Here is a 27085-nt window from a genome sequence, read left to right on the forward strand (position 1 = left end):
CCCTCAGCGGGCGGGAAAGCCTTGACGCAGCCGGCGCGCGCCTTCCCTTGTCGTTCTGGAGACGCCCCCACGCGCTCGGAATTCCACAGGGTTTGTGAGCGCCGCTCGGCCTAGCGCAGGCGCAGACAGGGAGCAGGGTCCGGTCGACCGCCATTGCACAACACGGAGGACTAGCCTGGAGTCACAGGGATGCCGCGGCTCCTCCGCTGGTGCCTGCCGTGGCTTGGATTCCTGCTGGTTCGGTTTTCCAGTGAACTGAGCGACATCAGCAGGGCCAGGAAGCTGTGCGGCAGGTACTTGGTGAAAGAAATAGAAAAACTCTGTGGCCATGCCAACTGGAGCCAGTTCCATTTCGAGGAGGAAACCCCTTTCGCACGGTTGATTGCCCAGGCCTCAGAGAAGGTCGAAGCCTTCAGCCCCTACCAGTTCGAAAGCCCGCAAACCGCTTTCCCGGCCCGGGGAAGAGGCACAAACCCAGGTAAAAATCGAAACCGAAGGCATGTTTGTTCACCTCTGTATATTTCTTATTCCTGCCTTTGCTCTGCCAGAAGGTGAACTTCCCCAGGAAGTGGAATTTGTACCTAGTACACAGCTTTTTAAAAAATTGTAAAAAACAGTGTATTGAAAATATACAAAACTTCAATGAAGCGCTTTTTGTTTTTAACTTAGAGGAGATAAATGTACACTTGTAAGTCTACATATTTATGTAAGAATGTTGTTCCTTTCTGGAGTGCCCGTCATCTGGCAAACTCCTTTTTGTCCTTGAAAGCCCAACGTAAGTATCACTTTCCCTGTGACGTCATCATTGACCTTTTCATAGCCAATAGCTCCATTGTCCTTCCTGCCATAGTATCTAGCACGTAGTTCTATTTGACTGTCGTCACTGGCTACAGAATCAGCCCAACCTTGTAGAAGATAAAAATGCAGAGTACCTTGTTCAAAAAAGCAGGAAAGGGCCATGAAAATAAAGGTAGTAAAATATAAAACTGTTTTCCTTACTTGTCCGTATCCCCTGGTCACGTACCAGGAGATAGGCCTGGTCCATTCTCCTATCAGGCTTCTTTTAAAAGTTTACGTACTTGTATTTCATTCACTTACAGTTTTAAAGGTAAATTTATTGAGAACAACAACGGAACATTTAAACCAAATGCAAGGTCTGTGTGACTACATAGGTTTCAGTCCCATGAAGTCAGCCCTATATACCATACTATATTATAGGGACTATTTCATGCATATTTTTGTCTGAAATGCCTAGCAGATGGCCTAGCACATAGCATGTGTTTAATATGTGCTGAATTTATACTTAATGCTTTCAAGCAGTCTGCAGGAAGAATATTCTTGTTTCAGATTCACTGGTATCATCTTACTGTGTTTTTACATTTTGTGACTAACATATTTTAGTCCCAGTATGATTTGTCATTTTAAAAGAAATTGCACTTTGTTTATAGTGCATCCATAGGAAGAAGATTACTGCCTTTTACAGTAATTAAGTTGATTTGATTTGGACAGATCTTGCAAAAGTGAGGATTTCTGAAATTAAGGAAATGAGTAAACTATCATGCCAAAAAGAGACCCTAATGTAGAGGACTGAAAAAAGTCAAACGGTGCACATTGTAGGCACTCATTAACGTTTTTGGAATGAATGAATAGACTTTATAAAATCACTGTTGCTGAGAGAATAAAAACTTTTAAAGACAGAAACCATGAGACTGATTCTTGCTCATTTTCAAAGCGGCCATCAAACTAACCCACATACAAACCTCACCTTGTCCTTCTGTTATAATGGAGGAAGTGTCTCTCCCCAGTCTTCTACTTTTACTTTAGTTCAGTGACTCTCACGCTTTAATGTGTATATGAATCATTTGGGAATCCTGTTAATTTACAGGCTCTGAGTTAGTAGGCCTGGGGTGGGGCCTGAGAGTTTTCGTTTTTAACTAGCTCCCAGGTGCTGCTAGTTGGTGGCCCACACTTTTGAGTAACAAGGTCCAGTTTACTGTCTCTCTTTTTTTTTTTTTTTTAAACTCCTCTTTCTTATTCTTTTCTCCCGTGAGTGCAAGGAGAGCCTTCCCTTTCTGCTTTATGTTGGGTAGGCATTTCGCTCACATCAAATACTGTGCTCTCACTACCTGTGCTATAATACTATAGTCAAAATTTTATTTTTAGACCTCTAAGCTTGAGGCTGTTATTTAAAGAGAGGTTGGAATGCCTTTTCTCAACAAAGTGCTCTAAAGACAATTTTCTTAATAAAAATGTTCAACCTTAAAACTCAGCTTGTTAATGATCCCTTTGTTTTAAGTATTATTCACACTCCCCTGGAAGAATAAATGTCCTTAATAATGAGCAGGAAGCTGCAATGAAACAAGACTTGTAGAAAATAAAAATGTATCTGACAATATTTGAAAATTGTTATACCCACAAAACCTGCTACTATGGAAACTATGTAAAAGACAGTTTGCTGAAGTGGAAATACTATGTAGCAGTAAAACCACAGTTGTATTGAAATATGTAGAGGAAGGAAAAATGGGTTAGGTTTTCAATATGAATTGTATTATAATTTTAAAAATTATTAATCTATAAGGGAAGATGACATTTATTCTGTCCTGTTAATTTCTAGGAAATAATTTAGAAGTTGCAGGGATGTATATGTTTCTAATATAGAATACATAATTATGCCATCATTTTTATATATGAATGTGGCTGGAAAGTTGATTACTTTTTATTTCACTTTTACCAGCAGGACAAGTTGTTGTGTTAGATCAAGTCAGTTGTCTGAAATTTTAATATCCTGATGATCTATTTGAGTCTGACACAGAAAAATATAATTTGCTATGCTGCTATTAAAAATGCTTTTTTTCAAAGCTACTTATACATAACTTTAATCTCTAATTGTGTGCTTCTTGTTAATGGACCTGAAGGTAGAGGCAGTATCTCCAAGGCCTACCCCATAATGTGGCACCATGAAGTTGTCATCATATTTCTAAATTACGACTATTGTGCTTCCCAGATATTAGTGCCAGGTGAAATCATTAATGTTTCAAAATCAGCTTTTCATAATCTGTAACCCCTATTCCAGTTAGCTTAATCATATTCCCGTATTCTTTTGTCTTCATGTCACATATTCTTGTTTTTTTTGTTTCTTTAGGTTTCAGATATCATCACAACTAGTCTGTAAAGGGCCCTTCTCTTTATATATTAGTTCAACAAAATTTGAGTACCTATCATGTGTTAGGCATTCTTCTTGGTGCTTGGGATGTTAGAGTAAACGGTGAAGGCTCCTACCCTCATGAAGCCTACAGAGTAGTAAAGATAGACAGTTAACATACATAAATTATAATTTACAGAAGATGATTATCCTCACTTAGCCCGTTTCTCCACTCCCATTCTCCTCCTCTCCTTGGCAATTGTTGTAATGTGTTTATTATGTATTTTTTGTTTTTATAAGTCTTTGCAAATTATGCATTCTTTCCTGTGCATATGTTTTTAAGATGTATCTAAAAGGCATTTAAGATATATATCATTGTTGCCATGTGAACTTTTAGTGCATTGCTTCTAACTACTGCATAGTACTCATGTGCATTCCTCACATTTTAATGATTTATTCAGTTTTGAACACCTAACCTATATAGCCTTGAACTCCCTACCACTATAAATAACACTGCCATGAACATCATTGCATGTGTCCCCTTATGAACCTAGAAGTGTTTCTGGGATACACATCTAGAGTGGAATTGCTGTGTCATGAAGTATGTGTATGTTTAATTTGCCTGAGGAATGTCAGATTGCTCTTCAGAATGACTACACCAATGTAGAGTTGCACCACCAATCCTATGTCCTCATATCTATGTCAACAATTAGCATTATACAGTTATTAACTTTTACCAGTGTAATAGACGTAAAATGACACTATATTTCTATTTTAACTTGCTCTGGGTCTGAACATCTTTTCATATACATGTTAGCCTTTTGGATTTTCTCTTAAAATTTCCTGTTTGTATATTTTGCCCAATTCTTGTTGGAATTGTTATCATTTTCCAATTGATTTGTAGGAGTTAATCAAATCTAGATACAATAATAACTAGTTGTTGGTTTTAGATGTCACAAATATGTTCTCCCATTTTGACATCTGTCTATTGGTGTTGCTTGACAGAAAGCCTTAACTTTTATATAATTAGGCAGTAAGTGTTTTGCCTTATGTATTAGAGGTCCTTTTCTGTCCTTCTGTTAACTTTTCAGTTTTACTTTTCACATTAAGTGCTTAATTATTAGGCTAATTTTTAGTTCTGGTCCAGCTAGGAATATTACCTCAGTTTCTCAGTAAGTCTTTTTTTCTCTACATAGGGAGCTAGTTTTCTGAACACTTTCTACTAATCAATTATTTTTCTCACTAATTTGTGGGATAACCATTACTGGTAAGTTTGAGCTTCCTATTTTATTTAATTGGTATTTATTTGACCTTTTGTCATTATTATTTTTGATGCTGTGACTCTATAAGATGTCATTTATCTGGCAGGACAAGTCTTCAATGTTTATTTTTTTCCCTTAGGATTGACTAAGCTAAATCTTCAACCTTTATTCTTTCATATGTATTTAAAAGTTTGCTTATTGAATTTCTTTTTTAAAAATCCACATGGAATTTTATTTGTGATGTGTGGAATATTATCAGGGCAACCCACCCCCAATATTTCAATGTAGGTTTTATTTTCCATAAGTGTCCACCGGCTGAGAAATAAAGAGAAGGAGTACAAAGAGAGCAATTTTACAGCTGGGCTGCTGGGAGTGACATCACATATCAGTAGGACTCTGATGCCCGCCTGAGCCTCAAACCAGCAAGTTTTTTTTAAGAGTTTCAAAAGGGGAGGAGGGGGTGTAAGAACAGAGAGTAGATCATGTGCCTCAAAGTGCAAAGAGCAGAACTACTAATAAGGGTCTAACAAAGATGACATGCTTCTGAGGGAACAGGACAAATGGCAAAAGCAGAACTACTGATACGGGTCCAATAAAGATCACAAGGGAGAGGGCAAAAGCAGAACTACTGATAAAGGTTTATGTTCAGTGGTGCACATATTGCTTGATAAACATCTTAAATAACAGAAAACAGAGTTCGAGAGCAGAGAACCAGTCTGACCACAAATTTACCAGGGTGGAGTTTTTCCCCACCCTAGTAAGCCTGAGGGTACTGCAGGAGACCAGGGCGTATGTCAGTCCTTATCTCAACCGCATAAAACAGACATTACCAGAGTGGCTGTTTATAGACCTCCCCCCAGTAATGCATTCCTTTCCCAGGGTATTAATACTAATATTCCTTACTAGGAAAAAGAATTTAGTGATCTCTTCCCTACTTGCACATCCGTTTATAGGCTCTCTGCAAGAAGAAAAATATGGCTCTTTTTGCCCAACCCTGCAGACAGTCAGACCTTATGGTTGTCTTCCCTTGTTCCCTAAAAATTGCTGTTATTCTGTTCTTTTTCAAGGTGCTCTGATTTCATATTGTTCAAACACACATGTTTTACACTCAATTTGTACAGTTAACACAATTATCACAGTGGTCCTGAGGTGACATACATCCTCAGCTTACGAAGATAACAGGATTAAGAGATTAAAGACAGGCATAAGAAATTATAAAAGTATTATTTGGGAACTGATAAATGTCCATATTATAATAAAATCTTCACAATTTATGTTCCTCTGCCATGGCTCCAGCCGGTCCCTCCATTTGGGGTCCTTGACTTCCCACAACAGAATATATGCACTAATTTGAAGAGGATTGACTTCTTTTTTTTCCTTCACCTTTTAAGTTCAGGGGTACATGTGCAAGATGTGTAGGTTTGTTACATAGGTAAATGTGTGTCATGGTGGTTTGCTGCACAGATCATCCTATCACCTAGATATTAAGCCCAACATCCATTAGCTTTTCCTCCTGATACTGTCCCTTCCCCCAGGGCCCCTGTCTGGCAGGCCCCAGTGTGTGTTTTCCCCCACATGTGTCCATGTGTTCTCATCATTCAGTTCACACTTACAAGTGAGAACATGTGGTGTTTGGTTTCCATTCCTGTGTTAGTTTGCTGAGAATGATGGTTTCCAACTCCATCCATGTCCCTGCAAAGGACATGATCTCATTCTTATTTATAGCTGCATAGTATTCCATGGTGTGTATGCACCAAGTTTTCTATATCCAGTTTATCATTGGTGGGCATTTAGGTTGATTCCATGTCTTTGCTATTGTGAATAGTGCTGCAATGAACATCTGCTTGCATGTATCTTTATAACAGAATGATTTACATTCCTTTACATTACATACCCAGTAATGGATTCCTGGGTGAAATGGTATTTCTGCCTCTAGGTCTTTGAGAAATCACCACACTGTCTTCCACAATGGTTGAACCCCACCAACAGTGTAAAAGTGTTCCTTTTTCTCCACAACCTTGCCAGCATCTGTTGTTTTTTAACTTTAATAATAGCCATTCTGACTGGCATGAGATGGTATCTCATTGTAATCTTGATTTGCATTTCTCTAATGATCAGTGATGAGCTATTTTTTATGTTTGTTGGCCACATATATGTCTTCTTTTGAGAACTCTCTGTTCATGTCTTTTGCCCACTTTTTAATGGGGTTTTTTTTTCTTGTAAATTTGTTTAAGTTACTTATAGATGCTGGATGTAGACAGATAGATTGCAGAAATTTTCTCCCATTCTGTAGGTTGTCTGTTCACTCTCATGATTTTTTTTTTTTTTTTGCTGTGCAGAAGCCCTTTAGTTTAATTAAATCCCATTTGTCAATTTTTCATTTTGTTGCAATTGCTTTTGGTGTTTTTGTTTTGAAATCTTTGCCTGTGCCTGTGTCTTGAATGCTGTTGCCTAGATTTTCTTCTAAGGTTTTTATGGTTTTGGGTTTTACATAAGTCTTTAATCCATCTTGAGTTAATTTTTGTGTAGAGTGTAAGGAAGGGGTCCGGTTTCAATTTTGAGCCTATGGCTAGCCAATTCTTCCAGCACCTTTTAATAAATAGAGAATTCTTCCCTCATTGCTTGTTTTTGTCAGGTTTGTCCAAGATCGTATGGTTGTAGGTGTGTGGTGTGTGGTTTTATTTGAGTCCTCAATTCTGTTCCATTGGTCTATGTATCTCTTCTTGTACCAGTACCAAGCTGTTGTGGTTACTGTAGCCTTGTAGCATAGTTTGAAGTTGGGTAGTGTGATGCAGAAAACCACAGAGATGGTGGCTGCCTTTCCCCACAGGAGTTTTGACCCAGAGTGAGATCAGAGCTCTGTCTGTGTAACCCTGGCTGGAGTGGCTGAAGCCTCCACATGGAGGTCCTGCCCAGTGAAGAGTAATGGATCAGTGTCCTGCTTAAAGAAGCAGTCTGGCCACAATCTGCCAAAGCAGCTGTACTGCCTTCTGGGAAACCCTTTCTCATGCCAACCGGCAGGCTGCAACAGCTGAGTAAAGGGAACCGTAGAGATGGCGGCAGCCCCTCCTCCCCAGGAGCTTAGTCCTAGGGAGAGATCACTGCTCTGTCCCTGTAACCCTGGCTGGAGTGGCTGAAGCCCCTACAAGGAGGTCTCACCCAGGGAGGAGGAATGGATTGGGGTCCCACTTAAAGCAGCAGTCTGAGCGTAGTGGCTTACGCCTGGAATCCTGGCACTTTGGGAGGCCAAGGCGGGCGGATCACTTGACATCAGGAGTTCGAGACCAGCTTTGCCAACATGGCAAACCCTGTCTCTACTAAAAATACAAAAATTAGCTAGTCATGGTGGCACATGCCTGTAATCCCAGCCACTCAGGAGGCTGAGGCAGGAGAATCGCTTGAACCTGGGAGGTGGAGGTTACAGTGAGCCAAGATCACACCACTGTACTCCAGCCTGGGTGACAGAGCGAGGCTCCATCTCAAAAAAGAAAAAAAAGAAAAAAAAAAAGAAGCAGTCTGGCCACAGTCTGGCACAGCAGCTGTGCTGTGTTGTGGGGTACCTTCCTCCTCCGGACTGTTTGGATTCTCCAAAGCTGGGAGGTTGGAAGGGCTGAGTTGACCTTTCCCAGAGATGGCGGCTGCCCCTCCTCTCAGGAACTCCGTCCCGTTTCAGGTGGACTCCAGCTTTTGCCTTGGCTGGCTGGAATTCCAAATCAGGTCTTGTGAGGTGCTGTGGAAGTGGGACGTGCAGAACAACTGCTTGGCTCCCTGGATTCAGCCCCCTTCCTTGGGATAAGCACTGTCATATATCCCACCTTGCCAGGATCCCGGGGCCAGACTCTGTAAAACTCCCGGGCCTCGTTGTGTGCCTGAGCGTCTGCTCCGCTGAGACTCCATACAGCTCTGTGTATCAAACCCAAGGCCCTAGTGGCATGGGCTCACAATGGGATCTCCTGATCTGCAAAGATCCGGGATCAAAGATGGGATTTCCTGATCTGGGTTTCAGAGATCTCTGGGGGAAATGTGATTTCCCGGGTGGGGTGGCACAATCACTCACCACTTTCTTTGGCTGAGGGTGAGATTCCTTTGGCTCCCTGCTGTTCCTTGGTGGGCCATTCATTGCTCCACCCTGCATTTCTTCATTCTCTCTGGGTCAAGTCGTTTGCCTAGTCAGTCCCAGTGTGAGAACCTGGATATTTCAGTTGAAGGTGCTGAATTCACTCTTTAATTCCTCTCCCTGAGTGCCACGGATCACAGCTGCATCTAATTGGCCATCTTGTGCACCCAACCCCCCCCCCCCCACCATTGACCTCTTTATTACATAAAGTCATCCTAATCAAAGTCATGAAATTACTTATATTCTATTCTTATGATTTTGAAGTTTTCTTTATGGAAACTTTTACTGTATCATTGGTTAAGTTCATGCTTAATACTTTTTTTCTTTAGCTATTTTAAATACCTGTGAATTATATTTACTAGTTAGTGACTTGGCTAGAGAAATGCAACTTACTTTTATAGGTTGATCTTTATCCAGCAACCAGGCTGAACTATCTTCATAGTTCTAATAGTTTGTTGATTCTATAGGTTTTTTATCATTTGAAAATGATGGTTATATCACTTTCTTTCTAAACTTATACCATTTCTTTTTGCTTTAATTTCTTGTTCCCAAGCTTAAAGGGCATGCATTTATTATTATTATTATTATTATTATTATTATTATTATTATTTATTATTATTATGCTTTAAGTTTTAGGGTACATGTGCACAATGTGCAGGTTTGTTACATATGTATCCATGTGCCATGTTGATTTCCTGCACCCATTAACTCGTCATTTAGCATTAGGTATACCTCCTAATGCTGTCCCTCCCCCCTCCCCCCACCCCACAACAGTCTCCGGTGTGTGATGTTCCCCTTCCTGTGTCCATGTGTTCTCATTGTTCAATTCCCACCTATGAGTGAGAACATGCGGTGTTTGGTTTTCTGTCCTTGCGATAGTTTGCTGAGAATGATGGTTTCCAGCTTCATCCATGTCCCTACAAAGGACATGAACTCATCATTTTTTATGGCTGCATAGTATTCCATGGTGTATATGTGCCACATTTTCTTAATCCAGTCTATCGTTGTTGGACATTTGGGTTGGTTCCAAGTCTTTGCTGTTGTGAATAGTGCCGCAATAAACATATGCATGCATGTGTCTTTATAGCAGCATGATTTAGAGTCCTTTGGGTATATCCCCAGTAATGGGATGGCTGGGTCAAATGGTATTTCTAGTTCTAGATCCCTGAGGAATCGCCACACTGACTTCCACAATGGTTGAACTAGTTTACAGTCCCACCAACAGTGTAAAAGTGTTCCTATTTCTCCACATCCTCTCCAGCACCTGTTGTTTCCTGACTTTTTAATGATCGCCATTCTAACTGGTGTGAGATGGTATCTCATTGTGGTTTTGATTTGCATTTCTCTGATGGCCAGTGATGATGAGCATTTTTTCATGTGTTTTTTGGCTGCATAAATGTCTTCTTTTGAGAAGTGTCTGTTCATGTCCTTCTCCCACTTTTTGATGGGCTTTTGTTTTTTTCTTGTAAATTTGTTTGAGTTCATTGTAGATTCTGGATATTAGCCCTTTGTCGGATGAATAGGTTGTGAAAATTTTCTCCCATTCTGTAGGTTGCCTGTTCACTCTGATGGTAGTTTCTTTTGCTGTACAGAAGCTCTTTAGTTTAATTAGATCCCATTTGTCAATTTTGGCTTTTGTTGCCATTGCTTTTGGTGTTTTAGACATGAAGTCCTTGCCCATGCCTATGTACTGAATGGTATTGCCTAAGTTTTCTTGTAGGGTTTTAATGGTTTTAGGTCTAACATGTAAGTCTTTAATCCATCTTGAATTAATTTTTGTACAAGGTGTAAGGAAGAGATCCAGTTTCAGCTTTCTACATAAGGCTAGCCAGTTTTCCCAGCACCATTTATTAAATAGGGAATCTTTTCCCCATTGCTTGTTTTTGTCAGATTTGTCAAAGATCAGATAGTTGTAGATACGTGGCATTATTTCTGAGGGCTCTGTTCTGTTCCATTGATCTATGTCTCTGTTGTGGTACCAGTACCATGCTGTTTTGGTTACTGTAGCCTTGTAGTATAGTTTGAAGTCAGGTAGCATGATGCCTCCAGCTTTGTTCTTTGGCTTAGGATTGACTTGGCGATGCGGGCTCTTTTTTGGTTCCTTATGAACTTTAAAGTAGTTTTTTCCAATTCTGTGAAGAAAGTCATTGGTAGCTTGATGGGGATGGCATTGAATCTATAAATGACCTTGGGCAGTATGGACATTTACACGATACTGATTCCTCCAACACATGAGCATGGAATGTTCTTCCATTTGTTTGTATCCTCTTTTATTTCATTGAGCAGTGGTTTGTAGTTCTCCTTAAAGAGGTCCTTCACATCCCTTGTAAGTTGGATTCCTTGGTGTTTTATTCTCTTTGAAGCAGTTGTGAATGGGAGTTCACTCATGATTTGGCTCTCTGTTTGTCTGTTATTGGTGTACAAGAATGCTTGTGATTTTTATACATTGATTTTGTATCCTGAGACTTTGCTGAAGTTGCTTATCAGCTTGAGGAGATTTTGGGCTGAGACAGTGGAGTTTTCTAGATATACAATCATGTCATCTGCAAACAGAGACAGTTTGACTTCCTCTTTTCCTAATTGAATACCCTTTATTTCCTTCTCCTGCCTGATTGCCCTGGCCAGAACTTCCAACAGTATGTTGAATAGGAGTGGTGAGAGAGGGCATCCCTGTCTTGTGCCAGTTTTCAAAGGGAATGCTTCCAGTTTTTGCCCATTCAGTATGATATTGGCTGTGGGGTTGTCATACATAGCTCTTATTATTTTGAGATATGACCCATCAATACCTAATTTATTGAGAGTTTTTAGCATGAAGGGTTGTTGAATTTTGTCAAAGGCCTTTTCTGCATCTATTGAGATAATCATGTGGCTTTTGTGTTTGGTTCTGTTTATATGCTGGATTACATTTATTGATTTGCGTATGTTGAACCAGCCTTGCATCCCAGGGATGAAGCCCACTTGATCATGGTGGATAAGCTTTTTGATGTGCTGCTGGATTCGGTTTGCCAGTATTTTATTGAGGATTTTTGCATCAATGTTCATCAAGGATATTGGTCTGAAATTCCCTTTTTTGCTTGTGTCTCTGCCAGGCTTTGGTATCAGGATGATGCTGGCCTCATAAAATGTGTTAGGGAGGATTCCCTCTTTTTCTATTGATTAGAATAGTTTCAGAAGGAATGGTACCAGCTCCTCCTTGTACCTCTGGTAGAATTTGGCTGTGAATCCATCAGGTCTTGGACTCTTTTTGGTTGGTAAGCTATTGATTATTGCCACAATTTCAGAGCCTGTTATTGGCCTATTCAGAGATTCAACTTCTTCCTGATTTAGTCTTGGGAGGGTGTAGTTCTCGAGGAAATTTATCCATTTCTTCTAGATTTTCTAGTTTATTTGCATAGAGGTGCATGCATTTAAGTATCTCCATTAGGTATGATGTTTGTAGGTTTATGCTATATAATCTTCACTGAGGTAAGGAAGCTTGCTAAGAGATTTTTTTTTATTCATTGTAAATAGGGCTGAACTTTATTAAGGTCTTCTTTTGGCATACTTTTGCTTAGTTTTATGATTTTTTCTTTTATTAAGCAAATACTCATTGGGTACCTACTAAGCATCCAGGCCCAATTTTAGAATCTTGGGAATATGTCAGTGGACAAAACAGACAAAGATCAAAGGCTTTATGGAGCTTTGTTAAGTAATAAATGTAATAAGTAAATATTATAAGTAAGAGCTACAGAAAAATGAAAAATAAAACAGGATAAGGGAGATAAACAGAGCAAGGAGTTGAAAGCTGGGGTATAGTATTAAACAGTGTGATAAGGGTAGACCAATTATTGAAAAGGTGAGATTTGAAAAGAAGTGGTAAGGGAATTGTCCAAGTGGATATCTGGAGAAAGAACATTTATGCAGAGGAAATAGTGGAGCAGAGGCCCTTCTGCGTGATGTATACAGGGAATAGCAAAGAGGCCAAGTGTGATTGGAGCAGAGAAAATGAGGAAAGTAGTAGAAGATAAGGTAGGAGAGGTAATAGGCAGACATGATAAAATAGGGTATTTTAGACCAGTAATCTCCATCCTTTTTGGTACCAGGGACCAGTTTCATGGAAGACAATTTTTCCTTGGACCACGGAGGGGAATGATTTTCAGATGATCCAAGCACATTACATTTATTGTGAACTTTATTTCTATTACTATTACATGGTAATGTATAATGAAATAATGATACAACTTACCATAATGTAGAATCAGTGGGAGCCCTGAGCTTGTTTTCCTGAAACCAGATGGTCCCATCTGGGGGTGATGGGAGACAGTGGTAGATCATCAGGCATTAGATTCTCATAAGGAGCATGCAACCCAGATCCCTGGCATGCGCAGTTCACAATAGGGTTCACACTCCTATAAGAATCTAATGCTGTCCCTGATCTGACAGGAGGTGGAGCTCAGGTGATAATGCGAGCAATGGGGAGCAGCTGTAAATATAGATGAAACTTTGCTCGCTTGTCTGCCCACTGCTCACGTCCTGCCATGTGGCCTGGTTCCTAACAGGCCATAGACCAGTTAAGTCCCCAGGGGTTGGGGACCCCCTGTTTGAAATCATTTTGAAGACTTTGTTTTGGGGTGATGCAAGGAGTCATTAAGATTTTTGAGCAGAGAAGTGACATAATTGACATTTTAAATGGATCACTTTGGCTACTGTGTTGAGAATAGACTATAGAAGGGTAAGAGTAGAAACAGAGAGGCCTGTTAGGGAGGGTCTTAGATGAGGATGATAGAAGTGAAGACAGTGAAAACTGTTAAATTCTAGTTATACATGGGCCATACTTGATGTGAGATATGAGGAAGAGAAATCAAGAATGTCTCCATGGCCAGACACGATAGCTCACGCCTGTAATCCCAGCACTTTGGGAGGCCGAGGTGGGTGGATCATGAGTCAGGAGATCGAGACCATCCTGGCTAACACAGTGAAACCCTGTCTCTACTAAAAAATACAAAAAATTAGCTGAGCATGGTGGTGGGTGCCTGTAGTCCCAGCTACTCGGGAGACTGAGGCAGGAGAATGGTGTGAACCTGGGAGGTGGAGCTTGCAGTGAGCCGAGATAACGCCACGGCACTCCAGCCTGGGTGACAGAGCGAGACTCTGTCTCAAAAAAAAAAAAAAAAAAAAAAAGAATGACTCCAAAACGTTGTTGATTCTAAAGTTTTGTATGTGGACCACCTGGAAGGATGGGATTGTCATAAATGAGATAAGAAAGGCCTCAAAGTGGAACAGGTTTGGAAGACAGTATCAGTAGTTCAGTTTTGGACATGTTGAATTTCATGGTGTTTTAAACAATGTTGAGTTTGAAATATTAATGTGGAGATATTGAGTAGGAAGTAAGGTATATAAATCTGGAGTTTGAAAGAGTAGTCTTGTTTGCAGATAGAAGTTCAAGAGTCATAGCTAGATACATAATTTTTTGAGCTGTAAGACTAGAGAAGATCACCAGAATAGTAAGTATATATAGAAAATAGTACTGAGAACTGAGTCCTCAGAAACACCAACAATAAAAAGTTGGGGAGTGAGAACTTGTAAAGGAAACTGAAAAGGGACAACTACTTAGGTTGGAAGAAAAGAGTGTGATATCGTGGAAACCAAATGATGAAAGTATGTCAGGAAGAGGTGTATTTGATAAATCAGTTAAGATGTGAATGGCTGTTGAATTTAGCAATACGTTTGTGACCTTCATAAGAGAAGTTTCAGTAGAGTGATGAAACGCAAGTCTGATTAGAGTGGGTTTAAGACAGTGAGAGAAGAGGAACAAGTTAGTAAATATAGAAAACTCTATGAAGGAGTTTTGTTACAGAAAAGAGAAAATAAATACAATGGTAGCTGGCAGGGTAAGTGGGGCCAAAAGAAATGTGTTTGGGTTTGTGTGTGTGTTTGTTTTTATAAGTGGGAGAAGTAAGTTTTCTGATAAGAGTGGTTCAATAGAAGTTAAAAACTGATGAAGAATACGGAGAAGGGTTGCTGGAGTAGTGTCCTAGGGTAGGCAAGAGAAGATGAGATGTAATACGTAAGTACAGAAATTGGCTTTAGAGTGTATAGTTCATCTGTAGAAATAGGTAGAAAGGGAGAGTATATGGATGTACCTGTTAAGAGATGAATTTAAAAATTTGGCAAAGGGAGTGGATGCAAGTTCTTTTTCAGATTGCTTCAATTTTCTCCTGAAGTAGAAAGCAAATCCAGCTGTGATTGAGGATGGGCGTCTACTAACATGGTAAACTACGTTGATAGGTTTTGTGATCTTGACCCATCCTTGTGTTTATGGGATGAACGCTTTCATTCTTTTTTTTTTTTTTAATTTTACTTTTAAGTTCAGCAGTACATGAGCGAGATGTGCAGGTTCATTACATAGGTAAACGTGTGCCATGGTGGTTTGCTGTGCCTATCAACCCATCACCTAGGCATTAAGCCTAGCATGCATTAGCTATTTTTCCCAATGCTAGCCCTCCCCCAACCCCACCCTCTGACAGGCCCCATTGTGTGTTATTTGCCTCCCCATGTTCATGTGATCTCATTGTTCAGCTCCCACTTATAAGTGAGAACTTGTGGTGTTTGGTTTTCTTTTCCTGCCTTAGTTTGCTGAGGATAATGGCTTCCAGCTCTATCCATTTCCCTGCAAAGTACATGATCACATTCCTCTTTATGGCTACATAGTATTCCATGGTGTATATGTACCACATTTTCTATGTCCAGTCTATTATTGATGGGTATTTGGATTGAATGCATGTCTTTGGTATTGTGAATAGTGCTGCAATGAACATATGCATCTTTGTAATAGAATGATTTATATTCCTTTGGGTATATACCCAATAATGGTATTGCTGGGTCAAATGGTATTTCTGGTTCTAGATCTTCGAGGAATCACCACACTGTCTTCCACAATGGTTGAACTAATTTACATTCCCACCAACAGTGGGAATTAGTTCCTATTTCTCTGCAACCTCAAAAGCATCTGTTGTTTCTTGACTTTGTAATAATTGCTATTCTGACTGTTGTGAGATAGTATCTCATTGTAATTTTGATTTGCATTTCTGTAATGATCAGTGATGTTGAGCTTTTTTTTCAAATGTCTGTTGGCTGCATGAATGCCTTCTTTTAAGAAATGTCTTTTCATGTCCTTTGCCCACTCTTTTTTTTTTCTTTTGAGGTGGAGTCTTGCTTTGTCACCCAGGCTAGAGTGCAACGGCATGATCTCGGCTCACTGCAACCTCTGCGTCCTGGGTTCAAGCAATTCTCCTTCCTCAGTCTCTCGAGTAGCTCGGACTACACGCACGTGCCGCCACGCCCAGCTAATTTTTGTACTTTTAGAAGAGATGGGGTTTCACTACATTGGCCAGACTGGTCTTGAACTCCTGACCTCAGGTATCTGCCCACCTCGGCCTCCCAAAGTGCTGGGATTACAGGCATGAGCCACTGCACCTGGCCTGCCCACTCTTTAAGCAGGTTGTTTGTTTTTTCTGGTAAATTTGTTTAAGTTCCTTGTAGATTCTGGATATTAGACCTTTGTTAAATGGATAGATTGCAAAAATTTTCTCCCACTCTGTAGGTTGTTCACTCTCATGATAGTTTCTTTTGCTGTGCAGAAGTTCTTTAGTTTAATTAGATCTCATTTGTCATTTTGGGTTTTTGTTGCAATTGCTTTTGATGATTTTGTCATGAAATCTTTGCCCATACCTATGTTGTGAATGGCATTGCCTAGATTTTCTTCTAGGATTTTTATGTTTTGGTTTTACATTTAAGTCTTTAATTCAGCTTGAGTTAATTTTTCTGTAAGTTGTAGGGAAGTGGTCCAGTTCTCCTAGCACCATTTATTAAATAGGGGATCCTTTGCCCATTGCTACTTTTTGTCAGGTTTGTCCAAGATCAGATGGTCATGGATGTGCGGCCTTATTTCTGAGTGCTGGAACAGAAATTCTATTGATTTATGTGTCTGTTTTTGTAACAGTACCGTGCTGTTTTGGTTACTATACCCTTGTAGTATAGTTTGAAGTCCAGTAACGTGATGCCTCCCTTCAGCTTTGTTCTTTTTGCTTAGGATTGTCTTGGCTATTCGAGCTCTTTTGGTTCCATACGAGTTTTTAAATAGTTTCTTCTAATTCTGTGAAGAATGTCAATGGTAGTTTGATGGCAATAGCATTGAATCTATAAATTACTTTGGGCGAGATGGCCATTTTCGCTTCCTTCCTTCCTTCTTTTCCTTTCCTTTCCTTTCCTTTTTCCTTTCCTTTTTCGTCTCCTTTTTCCTCTCCTCTCTCCTCTCCTCTCTCCTCTCCTCTCCTCTCCCCTGTGGGCCAGGCTGGAGTACACTCGGCTCGCTGCAGACTCCCTGCATCTGGCTCTCGTGATTCTCCTGCCCTGCCCTGCGGGCTGCCTGGGATTGCCGGCACGCGCCACCAGCCCTCCCTGGTTTTTCTCCTTTGGCTGGAGGCGTGGTTTCGCCATTTCGGCCAGGCTGCTCTCCAGCTCCTGACCTCAAGTGGTCTGCCCGCCTCGGCCTCCCGAGGTGCTGGGACTGCAGACGGAGGCTCACTCACTCGGTGCTTGGTATTGCCTGGGCTGGAGTGTGGTGGCGTGGTCTTGGCTCGCTGCAGCCTCCGCCTCCCAGCTGCCTGCCTTGGCCTCCCAGGGTGCTGGGATTGCAGCCTCTGCCCGGTCGCCGCCCCGTCTGGGAGGTGGGGAGCGTCTCTGCCTGGCCGCCCATCGTCTGGGTTATGAGGAGCTCCTCTGCCCAGCCGCCCTGTCTGGGAGGTGAGGAGCGCCTCTGCCCAGCCGCCACCCCATCTAGGAAGCGAGGAACATCTGTGCCTGGCCGCCCATGGTCTGGGATGTGAGGAGCGCCTCTGCCCGGCTGCCCATTGTCTGGGATGTGAGGAGCGACTCTGCCCGGCCGCCACCCCGTCTGGGAACCCACTGGAAAATGAGGACCGCGCCTTCGAGAGAGGATCTCCGCCCCCTGTCTGGAATGAGGACTGGAATGTGGGGAGCGCCTCTGCCCGGCCGCCCGGTCTGGGAGGTCTACCGAGAGGCCAGAAGCAATGTGGGGGCTGGACGTGGTGGCTCACGCCTGTAGTCCCAGTACTCTGGGAGGCCGAGGCGGGTTGATCACTTGGGGCTAGGAGTTTGAGACCAGCCTGGCCAACATGGCGAAACATATGAAAAATACAACTGATACCAACCAACCAACCCAGCGACAACAAAACAGGTCTACCCTGGAGTCATACTCTAATTTTTTCTATTTTCCTCCCTTTCTGATCCTTTATCCCACTTTCTTTTTCTTCCTCTTCCTTCTTCTCCTTCTTTGTCAAATAGAGGATTGAGTTATTATCATTGATCCGTACAAAGTCCCTCTCTCATTTATTTTCTTTAATTCCCACCCCCCATTTCTATTCCCAGTCTTCCCATGTGCAACCTTCCTAATATGTTTGATATGCATCTTTTTGTTTGTATGTACTTTTAGAAGATGTTTATTGTTTTGTGTGCAAAAAAAAATTAAAAAAAAAAGATGGCCATTTTCACGATATTGATTCTTCCTATCCGTGAACATGGAATTTTTTTTGTTTGTATCCTCTCTCATTTCCTTGAGCAGTGGTTTGTAATTCTCCTTGAAGAGGTCCTTCATGTTCCTTGCTAACTGTATTCATAGGTATATTCTGTTTGTAGCAATTGTGAATAGGAGTTCATTCATAATTCAGCTCTCTGCTTCCTTGTTCTTGGTATACAGGAATGCTTGTGACCTTTGCACATCGATTTTGTATCTTGAGACTTTGCTGAATTTGCTTATCAGCTTAAGAAACTTTTGAGCCGAGACGATGGTGTGTTCTAGATGGGGTGTCTGTGTTTGCATGTCATCTGCAAACAAAGACAATTTGGCTTCCTCTCTTCCTATTTGAATACCCTTTATTTCTTTCTCTTGCCTGATTGCCTTGGCCAGGACTTCAGATACTATGTTGAATAGGAGTGATGAGAGAGGGCATCCTTAACTTGTGCCAGTTTTCAAGGGAATGCATCCAGCTTTACCCATTCAGTATGATATTTGGCTGTGGGTTTGTCATAAATGGCTATTATTTTGAGGTATGCTCCATCAACACCTGATTTATTGAGAATTTTTAACATGAAGGGATGTTGAATTTTATGAAAGATCTTTTCTGCATCTTTTGAAATAATCTTGTGGTTTTTGTCTTTAGATATGTTTATGTGATAGATTACATTTATTGATTTTGTGTATTTTGAACCACCCTTGCACCCTGGAGATGAAGCCAACTTGATCGTGGCAGATAAGCTATTTGATGTGCCGCTGTATTTGGTTTGCCAGTATTTTATTGAGGATTTTTACATTGGTGTACTTCAGGAATATTGGCCTGAAGTTTTTTTGTTGTTGTTATCTCTGTCAGGTTTTAGTATCAGGATGATGCTGTCCTCATAGAATGAGTTAGGGAGGAGTTCCTTCTTTCTGATTGTTTGGAATAGTTTCAGAAGAAATAATAACAGCTCCTCTTTGTACTTTTGGTAGAATTCAGCTGTGAATCCATCTGGTCCTGGGTTTTTTTTTGTTGTTGGTAGACTATTTATTACTGTCTCAATTTCAGAACTTGTTATTAGTCTGTTTAGGGATTCAACTTCTTCCTGGTTTAGTCTTGCGGGGGTGTATGTGTTCGGGAGTTTATCCATTTCTTCTAGATTTTCCGGTTTATTGGTATAGAGGTGTTTATAGTATTATCTGATGGTTGTTTGTATTTCTGTAGGGTCAGTGGTGATATCCCCTTTATCATTTTTATTGTGTCTATTTGATTCTTCTTTCTTTATTAGCCTATCCAGCAGTCTATTTTATTAATTTTTCCAAAATAAAAAAAAAGCTCCTGGAATCATTGATTGTTTGAAGGGTTTTTCGTGTCTCTGTCTCCTTCAGTTCTGCTCTAAGCTTGGTTATTTCTTCTCTAGTTTTGGGGTTTGTTTGCTCTTGGTTCTCTAGTTCTTTTAGTTGTGACGTTAGGGTGTTGATTTGAGATCTACCTTTTTGATGTGGGCATTTAGCGCTATAAGGATTCCTGTTAAGACTGCTTTACCTATGTCCCAGAGATTCTGATACGTGTCTCTTTGTTCTCATTGATTTCAAAGAACTTCTTGATTTCTGCCTTAATTTTATCATTTACCCAGGAGTCACTCAGGAATAGGTTGTTGAATTTCCAGGTACTTGTGTGGTTTTGAGTGAGTTTCTTTTTTGAGTGAATTTCTTAATCTTGAATTCTAATTTGATTGTGCTGTGGTCTTAGAGACTGTTTGTTATGATTTCAGTTCTTTTGCATTTGCTGAGGAGTGTTTTACTTCCAATTATGTGATTTGCCATGTGGCACCAAGAAGAATCTATATTCTGTTGTTTGGGGTTGGAGAGTTCTGTAGATATCTATCAAGTCCGTTTGATCCAGAGTTGAATTCAAGTCCTAAATATCTTGGTTAATTTTCTGTCTCAACGATCAGTCTTACGTTGACAGTGGAGTGTTAAAGTCTCCCACTATTATTGTGTGGGAGTCTAAGTCTCTTCGTAGGTCTCTGAGAACTTGTTTTATCAATCTGGGTGCTCCTGTATTGGGTGCATATATATTTAGGATAGTTAGCTCTTCTTATTGAATTGACCTGTTTACCACTGTGTAAAGCTCTTCTTTGTCTTTTTTATCTTCGTTGGTTTAAAGTCTGTTTTGTCAGAAACTAGGATTGCAACCCTTGCTGTTTTCTGTTTTCCATTTGCTTGGTAAGTTTTCCTCCATACTTTATTTTGAGTCTATGTGTGTCTTTGCATGTGAGATGAGTCTCTTGAATTCAGCACACCAATGGATCATGACTGTTTATCCAGCTTGCCCTCTCTGTCTTTTAATTGGGGAAGTTAGCCCATTTACATTTAAGGTTAATATTGTTATGTGTGAATTTGATCCTGTCATCATGATGCTGGCTGGTTATTTTTCAGACTTGTTTATATAGTTGCTTCATAGTGTCACTGGTCTGTGTACTTCGGTGTGTTTTTGTAATGGCTGATAATGGTTTTTCCTTTCCATATTTACTGCTTCCTTCAGGAGCTCTTGCAAGGCAGGTCTGGTGGTGATGAATTCCCTCAGAATTTGCTTGTCTGGAAAATATTTTATTTCTTCTTTGCTTATGAAGCTTAGTTTGGCCAGATACAGTATTCTAGGTTAGAAATTATTTAAGAATATCTGCTGGGTGCAGTGGCTCATGCCTGTAATCCCAGCACTTTGGGAGGCCAAGGCAGGTGGATCACCTGAGGTCAGGAGTTTGAGATCAGCCTGGCCAACATGGTGAAACCCTGTCTTTACTAAAAATACAAAATTAGCTGGGCATGGTGGTGCATGCCAGTAATCTCAGGGACTTGCGAGGGTGAGGCAGGAGAACCGCTTGAACCCTGGAGGCTGAGGTTGCAGTGAGCTGAGATGATGCCATTGTACTCCAGCCTGGGTGACAACAGTGAAACTCCATCTCAAAAAAAAAAAAAAAAAAAAAAAGAATATCAAATAAATATTGGCCCCCCGTCTCTTCTGGCTTATAGGGTTTCCACTGAGAGGCCTGCTGTTAGTGTGATGGGCTTCCCTCTATAGGTGACTCGACCTTTCTCTTTGGCCGCGCTTAACATTTTTTCCTTCATTTCAACCTTGGAGAGCCGATGATTATATGTCATTGGGCTGATCTTCTCGTGAAGTATCTTAATGGGGTTCTCTGGATTTCCTGAATTTGAATTTTGGCCTGTCTTGCTAGTTTGGGGAAATTCTCCTGGATCATATCTTTAGTGTGTTTTCCAACTTGTTTCGGTTCTCCCCATCTTGTTCAGGTGCCCCTATTAGTTGTAGGTTCAGTCTTTTAAGATAATCCCATAGTTCTCGGAGGTTTTATTCATTCCTTTTCATTCTTTTTTCTCTAATCTTGTCTGCCTGCCTTATTTCAGCAAGATAGTCTTCAAGCTCTGATATTTTTTCTTCTACTTGGTCTATTCAGCTACAAACTTCAAACCTGTGTTTGCATCGTGAAGTTCAGGTTACTTGTCTTCCTCTCTAAACTGGTTATTCTTGTTAACAGATCCTTTAATGTTTTATCATGGTTCTTAGCTTCTTTGCAATAAGTTAGAACATACTCTTTTAGCTCAGGGATGTTTGTTATTATCCATCTTTTGAAGCCTACTTCTGTCAATTTATCTTCCCTGACTCAGCCCAGTTCTGTGCCCTTTCTGGAGTCATGTTACGATCATTTGGAGGAGAAGAGGCACTCTTGCTTTTTGAGTTTCCAACATTTTTGCTTTGGTTATTTCTCATCTTCATGGGTTTATCTACCTTTGCTCTTTGAGGCCAATGACCTTTGGATGGGGTTTTTGTGAGGTCTTTCTTGTTTATGTTGTTGTTGCTCCCTCTTTGTTTTTTATTTTAGCAGTAGGGCCACTCTTCCATAGGGTTGCTGCAGTTTGCTGGGAGTCCATTCCACACTTTATTCACCTTGGTTTCTTCCACCCCTGGAGGTATCACCAGTGGAGGCTGCAGACCAGCAAAGATGGCAGGCTGCTCCTTCCTCTGAGAACTTTGTCCCAGAGGGGCGCTGACCTGATGCCAGTGGAACACTCCTGTTGGGAGGTCTCACTCAATTTGGAGGAATAGGATCAGGGACCCACTTAAATAAGCAATCTGGCTGCCCCTTGGTGGAGTGGGTGTGCTGTGCTGGGAGAAATCTCCCTCTCTAGAGCCAGTAGGCAGGAAAGACTAAGATGGCTGATCCACGATAGCGCAGCCAACCCTCCTCGTAGAGCCTCTTCTCAGGGATATCAGAGTTCTATCCATAAACCCTCCACTGGGGATGCCAAAATTCCCACAGGGAGGCCCTGCTCCGTGAGGGGGAATGGATTGGAGTCCCACCTAAAGAAGCAGTCTGGCCACAAACTGTCCCAGCCGCTGTGCTGTGCTGTGGGGGAATTGCTCCCCATCCAAACTGCACTGGCATCATGGGGAAAACGGTGGACTGCTGAAGACGCGGTAATGGTAGCTGCCTCTTCCCCCCAGGAACTCGTGGTCTCAGTGCCTGCTCGAGTGCCACCCACCTGAGCAGCCACCATCAGTCTGCACAGCTTAATGCTTGGAACCCAAGGCCCTGGTGGCATGGGCTCATGAGGGGACCTCCTGATCCCCAGGTAGCAAGGATTCGTGGTAAAAGCATGGTTTTCAGGGAGGGGTAGCACAATCCCTCACTGCCTCCCTTGGCTGGGGAAGGGAGCTCCCTTTGCCCCGTGTGGCTCCCAGGTGGGCCCTAGCTCCACTCTGCTTTTCCTCGCTCTCTCTGAGTCACGCCAACCTCCTAGTCAGTCTCAATGAGAGAACATTGGTAACTCAATTGAAGATGCAGAATCTACTTGCCATTTTCATCCTTTTCGGTGGGAGTGGCAGAGCAAAGGTGTTTCTATTCAGCCATCTTGGCTGCTCCCCCGAACCGTTTCTTAATATATTTGTAAAACATTTTTATGGATTCAGTTAACTAATATTTAGGAGTTTGAAATCAACATTTGAAAGTGAAATGAGTTTTTAAATATTTTAAAATCTCATATTGTTCTTATCTAGTTTTGGAATAAAGATTATGCCAGCTTCATAAAATGAGCTGGGCAGCTTTTGCTCGTTTTCTGGAACAACTTGTATATTATTAGAATTTACTGTTTTTTTAAAAAAATAAGTGGAACCACTCATATCTGTGTTTTTTTGAAGGTGGTAACTCTGACTACCCTTTTCATTTCTTTGAATATTGTTGGTACACTTAGGTTTTCTGTGTCATTGTGTACCAGTTAAGGCATCTTGTATTTTTCTAGGAATTCATCCACTTAATCTTTATTTTTAAATGTATAAGCATTCATAATATTTATTTTAAAACTTGGCTGTATTTACTTATTTCTTTTTTTCTGCTGTATTTTGTTCATTTCCATCTTTTTTGTTCCTGATTAGTCTGGATAGAGTTCTATCTTATTCTTTTAAACAAGCAACTTTTTAATTAAATAAGAAGTTATTAAAGAGTGCTCTAATAGGCCTCTAACTGCAAAGGACATAGATTCACCTAAATAACCTCAAGATAAAAGGGGATAGTAGTTATTATAAAAACAAACTGTAGAAGTGGACCTAGAAAGACTTTGTAAAGCCTAAGAAATCATATTAGCTCTAAAAAAAAACAAACAAACAAACAAAAATCTTCTGCCTTCCTCTCTGTGAATCTTTTCCCTGTATTTATGTTCCTTTATGACTTTAGCTTGTCATGACAAACCTCATAGAATCCTTTTAGCTTTGGTTCTCACTAACTCATCTTTTTCTCATTACTTCTTAGTTCTAGTTTCAAACTGAGGAAATCTGATTGGGTCGATTCATGTTTTTCACATGACCTGGATTGCTAGCCATTGTGACAGATTGGTTTCTTTTGGGTCAGGTGCCAACTTCCAGTTTGTTCAACAGTGGCTAGAGGGTGGAGTCACATGGTTCAGAACATGGCTGCCTAAGAGCTGGCTCTACAGTAGAAACTATTGGCAAATATATCCTCCTAGAAGGTACTGTAGATGAGCAAGGGCCATAATGGAAGTACAGTACATCCTCAAATAATTACCTTCTGGAGTTATTTTGGTTTCCAGTATCCAGTATTGCTAAGTGAGTTAAGAGCAGTGTAACAGTGACAATCAGTTCGTTGTACCTAGAGCATATTACCACTTGTCTATTTCTTTATATTTTAATAAAGAACAAAATGCTTTCTACTGCTCAGTTATAAGATGTGCATAAGAAGACAAATTATCAAATTTGAAAATAGGGAAAGGATTTGAATAGACATTTCTTCAAAGAGGATATATAATAAGCATATGAAAAGATGCTTAAAATCATTACCCATGAGGTAAATACGAATCAAAACTACAGTGAGCTACCACTGTGCATACGTGGGGATAATTATAATCAAAAAATGGAAAATGTCAAGTTTTGATGGGGATGTGGAAAAACTGGAACTCTACTGTACCGATGCTGGGATTGAAAAATTGTGCAGCCACTGTGGAAAAGTTTGGCAGTTCCTCAAAACATTAAACAAATTTATATCATGCAGTGTTCCATCTCTAGGTTATACCCTAAAGAATTCAAAACATATGTTCACACAAAAACTTGTGCGTGAATGCTCATAGCAGCACTATTTTTTTTTTTTCTTTTTTGAGATGGAGTCTTGCTCTGTCACCTAGACTGGAGTGCAGTGGCACTATCTCGGCTCACTGCAACTTCTTCCTCCCGTGTTCAAGTGATTCTCATGCCTCAGCATCCCAAGTAGCTGGGATTACAGGCGTGCATCACCACGCTTGGCTAATTTTTTGTGTGTTTTTAGTAGAGACAGGGTTTCGCCATGTTGGTGAAGCTGGTATTGAACTCCTGACCTCAAGTGATCCATCCACCTCGGCCTCCCAGAGTGCTGGGATTGCAGGCATGAGCCACCACGCTGGGCCATCAGCACTATTCATAATGACCAAAAAGTGGAAACCACTCAAATTTCCATCAATTGATAAATGGATAAACAAAATGTGGAATATCCACACATTGGAAAACTATTCAGCCATAAAAAGATACAGGCTACAATGTAGGTGAACCTTGAAAACATTATGCTAAGTGAAAGAAACCAGACACAAAAGGTCATGTATTGTATGCTTTCATTTATATGAAATAAATGGAATAGGCAAATCCATAGAAACAGAAAGTAGGTTGGTGATTGCCAGGGGATAGTGGGAGAGGGAAATGGAAATGACTGCTAATGGGCATAGATTTCTTTTTGGATACAGATGTTCTGGAATTAGAGTTATAGTTTTACAACCCTGTGAATATACTAAGACCCACTGAATTGTATTCTTTAAAATGACTAATTTTATGGCATGTGAATGATATCTCAATTTAAATTGTTAATACAAAAATGTACAAAGGCGTACAGCCTTTTAATAGGAAAACACTACACCTACTTTAGTTAAAAATAAATATTGCTTTTGACTAACCATACTTTCCATTCTTTAAGATGTGATTACTTGTTTTTTAATAATTAGCTGATTTTACTGTTCCAATATTAAATTTTCATCTAAAGGAAGATTTTAATAAGGAGCATTTCTTTTCTTCTCTCTCAACAGTGTCTACTTCTTGGGAAGAAGCAGTAAACAGTTGGGAAATGCAGTCACTACCTGAGTATCAGGATAAAAAGGGATATTCACCCCTTGGTAAGACAAGAGAATTTTCTTCATCACATAATATCAATCTATATATTCATGAGAATGCAAAATTTCAGAAGAAAAGTAGAAACAAAATTAAAACCTTAGGCAATTTGTTTTGGGGGAATCATCCCCAAAGAAAACGCAGAGGATATTCGGAAAAGTGTTGTCTTAAAGGATGTACAAAAGAAGAACTTAGCATTGCATGTCTTCCATATATTCATTTTAAAAGGTTAAAGGAAAAAAGATCATCACTTGTAACTAAGATATACTAACCATCATAGAATTTTTTTCTAACCTAATAAAAGCTTAATACATTTGTTTTACTCTATTTTTATTTTTTTATAATTGTGCGTGTAAGTGATATGCTGTGAAAAATGTCTGAATGTACTTGCAAGCACTTGACCATACCTTATAGTGGTAATAGGTATCTTAGTATTTTCTTTGGTGACTCTGTTGTTTTCCTTAGTTTTCATATGCTTTTTGAAGATGTTTCTGGAGATGGTTTGATGCATGCAGACATCTAAGAGTTACCTCTTCACTTGTCATTATGGTTGAAACTCTCTTAAGCTGTATTTTAAGAAGGATTATGGAGCCTTCTGCTTTCCATCTGTATGACACACAAACTGATGCCCATGACTGTTAGGCTTATACTTACTCCAAAATGCCGACCCATCTGTCCCACCAACTTAAAAATAACAAATAAACTACCATTCCTGGTAGAAGCCCTTGTACTGTAATAGTAGTTTAATTCCTTGAGTTTTATTATACTAGTCAGTTTCTCTTCACAATTTCTACTGAGAACTTAAAAGAGAGTTTAGTGAATCTAAACTAAAATCTCTCCAAGATACCCTGTCTTTGCTTTGAAGGTACTGATATAATCTGAATCAACATATAAATCTCAATGTTTGAGAAATCTGTAGAAAAGATTCTTAAAGCGTGGTCCCTTACCAAATCGGCAGCATCAGCATCACGTGGGAACTTGTTAGAAATGCAGTTCTAAAGTCTCACCTCAAACCTACTGAATCAGAACCTCTAGTTATGGGGGTCAGCAATCTGTGTTTAATAAGCCTTCTAGGCTATTCTGAAATAGGTTAAAGATCAAGAACCACTGGTAATGGAGTTAATGTATGAATATTGTTGAAGTCCTACTATTCAAGTGCTTGCATATCTCAACTCAATATAGATGTTACAATACTAAATTTTTGGTGTTTATTTTCCTGTCCACACATGACATAATTTTAGTACTCCAAATTGGAGCAAAACAGAACCCAGTGAACCCAAAATGGAATTCC

General features: G+C 40.3%; 1 protein-coding gene across 1 annotated transcript; it reads left to right on the forward strand.

The window, feature by feature from the left end:
• INSL6 (insulin like 6) lies at positions 1-26116 on the forward strand. The gene is made up of 2 exons (XM_032138080.2): positions 1-478; positions 25713-26116. Exons 1-2 carry the CDS (start codon positions 190-192, stop codon positions 26063-26065), a joined length of 642 nt encoding a protein of 213 aa, XP_031993971.1. The 5' UTR covers positions 1-189; the 3' UTR covers positions 26066-26116.
• The last annotated feature ends 969 nt before the right edge of the window (positions 26117-27085 follow it).

The sequence above is a fragment of the Hylobates moloch genome, unplaced genomic scaffold, assembly GCF_009828535.3.
Source record: "Hylobates moloch isolate HMO894 unplaced genomic scaffold, HMol_V3 SCAFFOLD_19, whole genome shotgun sequence".
NCBI classification, from domain to species: domain Eukaryota; kingdom Metazoa; phylum Chordata; class Mammalia; order Primates; family Hylobatidae; genus Hylobates; species Hylobates moloch.